Source organism: Dendrobates tinctorius, unplaced genomic scaffold (genome assembly GCF_039654945.1).
Source record: "Dendrobates tinctorius isolate UK_male_01 unplaced genomic scaffold, ASM3965494v1 ptg000017l, whole genome shotgun sequence".
NCBI lineage: Eukaryota > Metazoa > Chordata > Amphibia > Anura > Dendrobatidae > Dendrobates > Dendrobates tinctorius.
Window position 1 is genome coordinate 9853764 of NW_027361685.1, and position 12251 is coordinate 9866014.

Here is a 12251-nt window from a genome sequence, read left to right on the forward strand (position 1 = left end):
AACTCGTATATGGTAAAGTGGGAATCAGAACTAAATATTCTATTAACCACGAACAATGGGAAAACGCTATCAGAAACTCATATTCGTCCAATATTTCTATGATCCTTCACGAGGCTTCCTATAAAACCCTCGTTAGATGGCGATACACCCCTTCTCGCCTAGCTCATATTGACCAAAAGAACTCACCCTTATGTTGGAGAAATCGCGGACTACACGGTAATCTTCTAAAGTTAAAAGCCTGTGGAAACAGTTATCAATATATTGACTCCCTTCTCAAGAGGCATTACCCGTTAACTCCAAAGGCCGCTCTTCTCTCTATTGACCTTGAAGAGTTCGACCCTTCGATAAGGTTTGTTATAATACATATTTTCCTGGTGGTTAGGAATTCCCGGGCATTGTACTGGAAAAGAGTGGATGTGCCAAAGTTTTCAGACATTTTGGAGAAAATCTCTTCGCACTACTCTTTGGAACTACGCTTCGCTATTATTAATGATAACTTAAAGAAACACGCAAAGAAATGGGACAAATGGAAATCAATTCCAGTTACGGCTTAAACCAAAGATATACTTTATTGTCCAAATAATAAACAACATCTGCGCTATGGTACGGCTGATGGAATACTCCAACAGATCTGGTCAACACATAACCTTTTTTTTTATTATACTGATCATTAAGTGCCAACAGTTTTTTTATGTTATAAACTTATGTTAGATAAAGCTTATACAGTTTACATCTGCATTAATTTCATATGCAAAGCTATGGAAATGTATATTTGGAGTTTTCTAGTTTTTATTGTCACCCCATTTCCCCTTCCCTTTCCTCCCCCTCTCCTTATTGTACCCCCTCCCCCTTTTCCTAAAACCTTACATTTCCCTCCTCACTCCTCCCTTTATTAAAACTTCCAAATCAATAAAAACAGTTAAATACATATAAAAAATAAAAGAAAAATTTCCCATATTCTGAACATGAAAAAGGCTTCTCCCCTGTGTGGGTTCTCTGGTGCATAACAAAATCTGGTTTTTGGCTAAAACACTTCCCGCATTCTAAGCAGGAGAAATGGCTTCTCCCCTGTGTGAGTTTTCTGGTGCTTAACAAAATTTGATTTCTGTGTAAAACATTTCCCACATTCTGTGGGTGCACACATCCCCTCAGCAAAGCATCCCAGCAGCTAAACATCTAGAAGAAGCAATTAATCCATGGCAGGGAATTAACATCCATCTTCTCTCTTCACACAGGTACAACCTCTGCTTGCTGTTCTCTGCTGTTTATCATCCTGCAACATTTCTTTTAATGGTATAGAACATAGAACTCTGCTGTCTATCAACTACTGCCAAGTTATCCTGTAACAACTTTAATGTCATATAACATAGAACTCTGCTTGCTGAATTATTTCTATAATTCATCTGTTGCATTGTACTCAATACTCACTGCTGTACATCCATGGCTGGGGTCATTGTAGATATTATCTTGGGAAAGGTGTTATAGCATAGATATGGTACCAGGACAATTGTTTTTGATCATCTATCCACCCCCTGGTGTTGGAACAGCTGCTAAATTATCCCAAATGAGCTCCCACAATCCCTCTCTCCTGACCCTGCAGTGTGGCCTATAAATTTAGAAGCATTCTAAGGTGTGCATGCCATGTGGGGTGCACGCATCTCCTCAGCAAAGCATCCCAGCAGCTAAGCATATAGATGAAGCAGTTAATCCATGGCAGTTTGTCAGGGCAGGAGCCAGGTAACTCACACTTTGCTTTCCCTTTTAGCCATGTGCTTTATTTCTATCCCCCTGTGTTCCGTTGCCATCCACATTCATTGCCCCATCCCCCCTCCATTAAGACTCATACACATCAGCCCCTCTATACTTCCCTCTCCCATGTACAGCTCCTATGCAATTCTCACCTTCCTGAAAAACCTCAGCCCATCTTGCCTAAACACATCGCACAAAAAACTTCTGACAATTCCAATAACTACTTGCTCTTTATCTTCCTACTCCTACTGATTTTAGGGGACATCTTCTCCAATCCTGGTCCACAAACCCTCAACCCCTACCCTACTTCACATCGAAACCTTACTAACCTTATCAATATTAGCTGCACTCCCTCATTTCCTTCTTTTAATTGTGCCCGCTGATATCCACGGTCTGTATGTAACAAACTTGATTTCCTGCACAATTACTTTCTGAATAGCTCTCTTAATCAGTTGGTCCTCACTGAAACCTGGATTCAGGATTCTGACCCTGTCTCCCCTGCTGCCATTTCCCATGTTGGCTTACAATTCTCCCATTCCCCAAGACCCACAAACAGACTTGGTGGTGAAGTCGGCATACTTCTGTCCCCACAATGAACTTTCCAGGTCATCCCCCCAGTTCCATCACTCTCATTCCCTTCTTTTGAGGACCACACCATCAGGCACTTCTGTCCCCTCTCCCCCAGAGTAGTGGTCATATTCCAGCCCCCAGGCTCATTCACCCACTTCCTGGACTGTTTCTCTGCCTGGCTGTCGCAATTCATGTCTTCAGAACTACCAACCATTATGCTGGGAGACTTCACCATCCCCATTAACAGCCCTACTTCCACATCTGTATCCCAGCTTCTGTTACTAACCACAGCTCTCAACCTTTCAAACACACAAAGATGGTAATACCCTTGACCTGATCTTTGTCTGGCTCTGTTCAATCTCCTACCTTGATAACTCACTGCTTCCTCTCTCTGACCACAACATTCTCTCCTTCACGCTCACAATTCCTTGCCCACCCCAGCACACTCCTACCTACTACACATTCAGAAATCTACAAGCCATTAACCTTCATACACTTTCAGACTCCCTACACTCATCACCGTCCCCAATCTCCTCTTTTTTCCATTCCTGATCTGGCTGTACACCACTACAATGACACTCTCAGAAGCACCCTTGACCAAGTCGCTCCCCCCAACCTCTGAACTTCCAAGCACAGAATAAAACAGCCCTGGCTCACATCACAAACTCAACTTCTTCAGCAATGCTCTGAGTATTGAACTCTTATGGAGGAAAACTCTCCTACCAGAAGACTTCATCCACTTCAAATTTATGTTAAGAACCTATAACTCTGCCCTTCACCTCGCCAAACAGACCTACTTCACCACCCTGATCTCCTCACTATCCGACAACCCCAATAAACTTTTTGACACCATTCACTCCCTCCTCAGGCCAAAAGCACAAGCCCTTATCACAGACATTTGTGCTGATGACCTGGCCTCCCACTTTACAGAGGAAATAGATAATATCTATCAGGAAATCCACTCCCAGACACCAGGTGCTGTGAGTCTCATCCCTCCCTGCATTTCCCCTGGCTCATGCTCCACATTTGATCCCATCACAGAAGAAGTCTCCAGGCTCCTCTCTTCTTGGCCAACTACGTGCTCTACTGACCCCATTCCCTCACATCTACTCCAGTCTCTCTTTCTAGTCGTCACAACCCACCTAACTAAAATCGTTAATCTCTCCCTCTCATCGGACATTTTCCCCTCCTCTTTCAAACGCACTATCATTACTCCATTATTAAAGAAACTTGCTCTCGACCCATCCTGCACAAACAACTACAGACCAGTCTCCAATCTCCCCTTCATCTCTAAACTCTTGAAGTGCATGGTCTACTCCCACCTTACCTGTTACCTCTCAATTCACTCCCTCCTAGACACTTCACAGTCCGGCTTCTGCCCCCCTACATTCGACTGAAACTGCACTCATTAAAGTGACCAATGACCTTCTGATGGCAAAATGTAACGGTGACCACTCTCTTCTCATTTTTCTTGACTTTTCTGCAACTTTTGACACTGCTGACCACCATCTCCTACTCTCTAGGCTCCAGTCACTAGGCATTAAGGACACTGCTCTCTCCTGGTTCTCTTCCCATCTCTCTGACTGCTCCATCAGTGTTTTGTTCACTGGCTCCACTTTATCTCCTCTTCCTCTCACTGTTGGGGTACCTCAGTGCCCAGTACTTGTCCCCCTTCTCTTCTCTCTCTACATGGCCCCAATTGGACAGACTATCAGCAGATTTGGGTTTCAGTGCCATCTTTATGCTGGTGACACACAACTATACACGTCATCCCCCGACCTTACCCCCGCTGTACTACATAACGCCAGTGACTGTCTGACCGCAGTCTCCAACATCATGACCGCTCTCTATCTGAAACTCAACCTTTCCAAAACTGAACTTCTTCCGCTCCCACCGTCTACTAAACTCCCTAAATCTGACATTTCCCTCTCTGTGGGTGGCACCATAATTATACCCGGCAGCAGGCGTGCTGTCTGGGTGTTATGTTTGACACCAATCTCCTCTTCACTTCCCATATACAATGTCTTGCTCGCTCTTGCCACTTACACCTAAAGAACATCTCTAGAATCCGCCCTTTTCTCACCATGGAAACAACAAAAACCCTCACTGTCACCCTGATACACTCCCGCCTGGTCTACTGTAATGCTCTATTAATTGGCCTCCCCCTCACTTGACTTCCCCTCTCCAGTCCATCCTTAATGCAGCAGCCAGGGTCATCAATTTGGCTAATAGGTACTCGGATGCGTCCGCTCTATACCAGTCATTATACTGGCTGCCCATTCATTATAGGATCCAATTCAAAGTACTTGTTCTCACCCACAAAGTTCTCCACAGTGCGGCACCCCCTTTCATCTCCTGCTTCATTTCTGTCTATCGGCCTAGCCGATCGCTGTGCTCTTTAAACGACTTTTGACTAACCTCTGCACTAATCCGTACCTCCCACTCCCGACTCCAAGATTTCTCCCGTGTTGCACCAATCCTCTAGAATGCTCTACCACAAGAAATTTGGACCAGCCACAACTTGCCCAGTTTTAGGCATTCCCTCAAAACACATTTGTTCAGAGCGGCCTATCACATTCCCTAATCAAAAAACATTTTATTTGTAAGTGTGCGTATGTAGCCAATTCACTATCTCTATCTAACCGCCACTCCCTCAAGATGACTGGACTATCATTGTAAATACACACCTGTACTTTATCTCCCCCACCTCATTGTACAGGGTGGGCAATTTATATGGATACACCTTAATAAAATGGGAATGGTTTGTGATATCAGCTTCCTGTTTGTGGCATGGCACATTAGTATATGGGAGGTGGAAAACTTTTCAAGATGGGTGGTGACCATGGTGGCCATTTTGAAGTCGGCCATTTTGGATCCAACTTTATTTTTTTTCAATGGGAAGAGGGTCATGTGACACATCAAACTTATTGAGAATTTCACAAGAAAAACAAAAGTGTTCTTGGTTTTAACATAACTGTATTCTTTCATGAGTTATTTTCAAGTTTCTCTTTGTTTACAGCCATTGACATGTTGCACAGGTTAACACGTGAGGAATGGATAGAAATTATTTTGATGTCTGTTGAACGCAAGAAAACTGTCACAATTCCTGTTTTATTTAGGTGTATCCATATAAATGGCCCACCCAAAAAAGTTTGCCTCATCACTGAACATAATGTTCTGTGCAAACTGAGGGTCCTGTTCCAATTTTTGTTTTGCCCATTCTGCAAATTCAGCGCACCGATCTGGGTCACCAAGCATTCCCATTTTATTTAGGTGTAGCCATATAAATAGCCCAGCCTGTAGATTGTAAGCTCTCATGAGCAGGGTCGTTTTATTTTGCTTTAATTATTGTATTATTGTTAACGTTGTATTACAAAATCACGGAGGGCACTATCAAGAAGTCAAACCAATAGAGAGGGACCCAACCACCGAATGTCTTAACTAAATAGTACACAAGCACAGGCAAAGAAGACATACACAAACGGCAGGGATCACCATGAAAACAATCACAATGTCACCCGATGAAGTCACGACGGTGACGATCCGCGTCGGGTTATGGGAGCGACACTATGCCCCTCCATACTCATCTATGCATAGTGGCTATCTATACTGAATGAGTATCTCCTATTTCAGCTTGCTGGGGTGGTAAAGTATTCTAGGAAGGGTTGCTAATTTTCTTGCTACTGGCGCTATTTTTTACCCTTTGGTATATTGATTTATTGGATATTGGTTGGTGTTCCAACCTCTATCCTAATGGACTGTTAACCCTATCCCTACTATCTATAGCTGTGATTCTTTGCTTCAGCAATTTTGTATAGTTTATCTGCACATTATCATTGGCTGCAGCTAGGAATTTAGGCTTACACTCTGGTGCAAAAATACTGTCTTATATTTGTATAGGTCATTTTTTTGTATTTCTTGTGTTTATAAATCGAATTTACAACTAGGAATTTTTCCTGTACTTTAACACAAGACCTCTTCTTATTATAATGGTATATATTGTGGACATGCTGCATGTGACATTCTGTGCATAATTAGCGGATTTTGTACAGGGCTTGTGTTTGCTCCCATGTATACAGCTTATGGTTATTAACCACTGTATATTTTAAATGTTTTTAGTATTTTTTTGTGCTTTGTGTGTTCTAAAAAAAAAAATTTGTGATTATTTTCATGGTGATCCCTGCTGTTTGTGTATGTCTTTTTTGCCTCTGGTTGTGTATTATTGTTGACCTTGTTACGACTGTTGTGTTTGAAACTGTTAAACTGTCAACGCTGCGTAATATGTTGGCGCTATATAAATAACGATTATTAGTATTATTATTATGAACAGGAAAAAGGCTACTCCCTTGTGTGAGTTCTCTGGTGCCTAACAACATTTAATTTATGTGTAAACCATTTCCCACATTCTGAACAGGAAAAAGGCTTCTCCCCTGTGTGAGTTCTATGGTGATTAACCAAACCTGAATTCTGGATAAAACACTTCCCACATTGTGAACAGGAAAAAGGCTTCTCCCCTGTGTGGGTTCGTTGGTGCTTAACCAAATCTGAATTCTTGTTAAAACACTTCCCACATTCTGAACAGGAAAAAGGCATCTCCCCTATGTGGGTTCGCTGGTGAATAACTAGCCTTGATTTCTGGCGAAAACACATCCCACATTCTGAACAGCAAAAAGGCTTCTCCCCTGTGTGAATTCTATGGTGATTAACCAAATCTGAATTCTGGATAAAACACTTCCCACATTCTAAACAGGAAAAAGGCTTCTCCCCTGTGTGGGTTCGTTGGTGCTTAACCAAATCTGAATTCTTGTTAAAACACTTCCCACATTCTGAACAGGAAAAAGGCTTCTCCCCTATGTGGGTTCGCTGGTGAATAACTAGACTTGATTTCTGGTGAAAACACATCCCACATTCTGAACAGCAAAAAGGCTTCTCCCCTGTGTGAGTTCTCTGGTGATTAACAAAATCTGATTTCTGTATAAAACATTTCCCACATTCTGAACAGGAAAAAGGCTTCTCCACTATGTGAATTCTCTGGTGCTTAACCAAAGATGATCTCTGGTTAAAATACTTCCCACATTCTGAACAGCAAAAAGGCTTCTCCCCTGTGTGACTTCTCTGGTGATTAACAAAATCTGATTTCTGTATAAAACATTTCCCACATTCTGAACAGGAAAAAGGTTTCTCACCTGTGTGAATTTTCTGGTGTCTAACAAGATTAGTTTTATGTTTAAAATATTTCCCATATTCTGAACAGGAAAAATGTTTCTCCTCTGTGTGAGTTCTCTCATGCCTAACCAGTTCTGAATTCCAGTTAAAGCATTTCCCACACTTGGAGCAAGAAAATCTTTTCTCCGCTGTGTGATTTTTTTGATGTTTAAGAAACGACTTTTTGAGGGGAAAACTATTTCTATATTCTGAATGTGAAAATGGCTTATTTTCTTTAGGAACAGTTTGTTTTTTAATGCCTCTTTTGTGACTTTGATTTTCTTTAGTAGTCAGTAATGAATCAGAAGATGGGACCTGTTTCATAGGATCAGATGACAGATCATTGCTGTGAATGAATGATGATATATCTGGAGTAATAGCAATCACTTCTGTTGTATCTTGTAGGATTTCAAGATCATCAGATTGAAAAATTGAAGATATCAGCTGTCCTGATCTCCTGGTAGAGTCATCTGCTAAGAAAAAAAACAATTATTTTGAATATAATATCCTTGAATTTTATATTTTTGAAAATGGCTACTTAAACTGTCTGTAAAAATGGAAAATTATATAAAAATATTGAATGACTGACCAAGACAATGACCGTTCACAGTCTAATAGAAAACCTTGTTGGATGAACCAGTAGTGTGTGATGTTCAACTGTTTGTTCATTCTGCCTCCCAAAAATAATAAATAAAAAGCAACCCATCAATGATATGTAGGCAAAAATACCACCAATAACAACTCCTACTCATCTCACAAAAAACAAGTTCCCATTCAGGTCCATCATCTGTCATAGAAAAAACAGATGTCCACATTATTAGCAGCTCAACGACTCTTGAAAAGCAACATGGCTTCCATAAACAAATCCAGCAAAATGCACTCTTTCCAAGTCAAATCTCCCCCTGGCTTCTGAGCTTTGCAGTGTACCTAAACCACATTTACCATCCATGTATTTGGCATCACTGCAATGAGAAGGACCCACTTAGTTTTCTATGTGCGTGTCTAGTGGAGCACAATCCGGACATTATGTGCTGGGCAATAATATGGCACATTTGTAATCTTCACTCTCCAACATCCCCTGTGTGCTAATTTCCGCAAAGTGCCTGTGGAGTCAAAATAGTCACTACTCCTATAGATTAATTGACCGAGGGTTATAATTTCCAAAATGTAGTCACTTTATGAGGATTTCTACTGCTCTGGATTTCTGACATTTTGTCATATTGAGACTTGCGCAAACGGTATGTCCCATTTTCTCTGGGATCTGCTCCTGTGATGGCTGCTTCTGTCACTAGGTGCCATCTTAGGCCACTTTCACACTTCAGGCTTTCGGTATCCGGCATGGTGCGGCGAAAAACCAGACTGCCGGATCCGGTGCCTGTTACGAACAGATCCGGCTTTTTCCCCGTGCTGTATCATTGCTGCCGCATTGCGCCGGATGGCAATGCGGCGCGTCCGTTTTTTCCGGATCCGGAGAAAATAGCCGGTCCGGCGTCTGGAAAAAACGTTGCATGCAACGTTTTTTTCCAATGCCGGACCAGTTTTTCGCACTGCGCATGCCCGGAAACCTTCTCTGCCAGGAATATATCCGGCAGAAAGAAGGATCCGGTGTCTGCGTTTGCGGCCGGATCCGGTAGTCCGGTTTTTCACTGCACCATGCCGGATACCGAAAGCCTGAAGTGTGAAAGCGGCCTTATTCATTCTCCAGGCAGCACCGGTGATGGAGGCAACGTTAGAAACAGAAGCTGTAAGCGGCACAGGCACTGTTCAGCCACTAAGATTAGGGTGCCTGGGACCAGTAGTACCATCCAGTCTGGCAGTATATATGTGTGTGTGCTGTCCAGTTGAAGTTATCTGCTCCCTGCTTCAGCCAATTGGAAAGCACCGCACCGTACTAAAGATTGAAGCATATTACCGAAGGCTGTCAGATACAGCGTTGGCCTGCTCTGGTTCAGTCCTCGGTGCTCAGCTCCCGGCTTGTGTATTTTCTTCCTGTTATGAACCCGCTCTGTTTACGGACTACTTTTGCGTCTTATAACTTTTTATTTTCTCTCCTCTCCTGGTTCTGACTCGACATCTATTCTTCTTGCTATTTCACACCTCAAAATAGCAGGTAACACCATCACCCAAGCCTAGGAGTCTTTGTGTAAGTCCAGATCCATATAGAAGGGTTAAAGGGTGATGAGCAAGACAAACCCTTGGATCTGGAAAATGGAGTAGATAGCGCCAAGTCTCTTCATGGTGGACATCTTTTGAGCTGCCAATTGACCACGAACAATGCCCCCAATAAATTTTGTCGTCAAACTATTCCAGCAAAATTTGCCTTCATACAACTAAATGGCGCTCTTTCCCTTGTTAACCCTGCCATGTGCCAAGACAGTAGTGTACAACCGTATATAGGGTTTTGTCGCATTCAAGAGAAGTTGGAAAATAACTTGTAATGTCAATTTGTTTCCTATTATCCTTTGTGAAGAATTTCACAGTTATCACCACATAAATTGTCATACGTCAGATTTGAAAAATGGGGTCTGATTACGAAGGCAAAACTGGCTGCGAGAAGTGGTTAAATCAGCATTTTGGGCACTAACTACTGTAGTTGAAAACCGAAGATTGATCATTTCAGTAGATGTATTATTGTCTAACTCAACAATCTTCATCAGTAAAAATTGAGTAGTGGTGAAACCTCTCTGGGTAATTAGAGGATGGGGCTCGGTGACGTCACAATCTAAACTATTGTGAACACAAAAAGTCCCAATATAATTATATAGGAAAAAACTTGTATATGAAATCAAGCAAACAAGAACAATGGAGGAAACTGAACCACCACCATAGAGTATAATCCTAAAATGATTTTATTACGTATGTATTACAATCAAACAAAACTGCTGTATACCAGTAAAAAGGTCACCAACATAAGGTGCAAAATTAGCATGTAATACAGACATCACATTAAATATAAAAATATATATAAAACAGGCATAATAAAGTGCAATAGTGCATGAGCAAAATCCTGAAATTGTGCAATAAACTGCCTGTTAAACCATCCTCAATAAAATGTGCTAAGTGCCAAAAGCCAAGGAAAAAATAATAAGAGAATGGCCATACATAGACCTAAGCAGGTGCAAATCAGATTACGGTTTATTAGCTGGATTTAAACAAAGTAAGCCATACACTATGGAAGGTGTCTCCTCTCCCTTTTTTGCTCTGTTCATGGTTAGGTCGGTTTGTGACCATTCATTTCATTGTATTGAATTGGAGTTGTATTACAGCATTGGGTTACTTTGTTTAAATCCAGCTAATAAACCGTAATCTGATTTGCACCTGCTTAGGTCTATGTATGGCCATTCTCTTATTATTTTTTCCTTGGCTTTTGGCACTTAGCACATTTTATTGAGGATGGTTTAACAGGCAGTTTATTGCACAATTTCAGGATATTGTTCACGCACTATTGCACTTTATTATGCCTGTTTAATATATATTTTTACATTTAATGTGATGGCTGTATTACATGCAAATTTTGCACCTTATGTTGGTGACCTGTCCCTTTTTACTGGTATACAGCTTTTTTGTTTGATTGTAATCTATATATATATGTATCACCAACCAATCACAAAGCATCTTTCATTTCACCAGAGCTGTTTAAAAGAAGCTGAACTGTGATTGGTTCCTATGAGCAACAGTTTTCCCACTCCACGACAACAACTCAGCAGACACTAACATGGTGGGAGAAATCTAGCATCCCCGGGAACATAAGCTCCAGCCATTGTCTGCCCCTCCAGAAAGGAGCAGAGAGCATATGACATAAATGAATCACCCCCTCCCTGCCCATATACCATCACATATCCTCCATCCCATAGGCACATCTTCCCTCTTAAAAGGATCTCCAGTATGGAATTAGGGCAAATCCATCCAGTGCTTTGGTTCTGACCCCAGGCCTCTCTTAAAGGGATCTCCGGTATGGAAGTCAGGGTAAATACCTCAGCGCTCTGATTCTAACCCCAGGCTGATGGGATAATGTGGGGTATTAGGGGTAGTAGTCCAGTGGATCTCACTGATGGGATGATGTGGGATATTAGTGGTAGTAGTCCGGTGGCTCTGGTTGATGGGATGATGTGAGATATTAAGGGTAGTAGTCAGGTGGCTCTGGCTGACGGGATGATGTGGGGTATTAGGGGTAGTACTCCGGTGGCTCTGACGGGATGATGTGAGATATTAAGGGTAGTAGTCAGGTGGCTCTGACGGGATAATGTGGGAAATTAGCGGTAGTAGTCCCCAACAACGTTAAACCGGAGATGCACTCATTTATGGTGGACCATTTGGGCTACTATGAGTCCTGACAAGAAGAGTAGAGAAAGTATTAGTTCTCCTCATTTTAGCAGAGATTGTGCAGTAATCTGAATTCCTTAGGATCAAAAGCATAATGTATTTTAAGACATGAATAGAAGAGAGCCCGCAGTGCAGTGACATCACGCAGACATAGGGCGGCAGCTCTTTCCTTTTCAAGCAGGTGGCAGGATCAGCGCAGCCGGCCTGAACGCTGCTAACTCGGCATCATCCTACACAGTATATATCCAAGACACAATGTGACTTCATTATCGATTTGACCATCTCCTTAAGCGTATGGGGGACCCTGACTACTCTGCCCAGCCATACGCATAGACGTTTAGTAATGCATATATCAGTGTCATTTAGTGTATTTAGCGCATATCTATAGTATTTCTTAAAGAGAT

General features: G+C 42.0%; 1 protein-coding gene across 1 annotated transcript in view; it reads right to left on the reverse strand.

The window, feature by feature from the left end:
• Positions 1 to 918: 918 nt before the first annotated feature.
• LOC141082275 (uncharacterized) overlaps positions 919 to 12251 on the reverse strand; it is a 135620-nt gene continuing 124287 nt past the window's right edge. The window contains exon 10 of the mRNA XM_073566216.1: positions 919 to 7994. Coding sequence (XP_073422317.1) covers positions 6658 to 7994 — 1337 coding nt within the window. The 3' untranslated portion in view covers positions 919 to 6657. The remainder of the gene's footprint in view (positions 7995 to 12251) is intronic.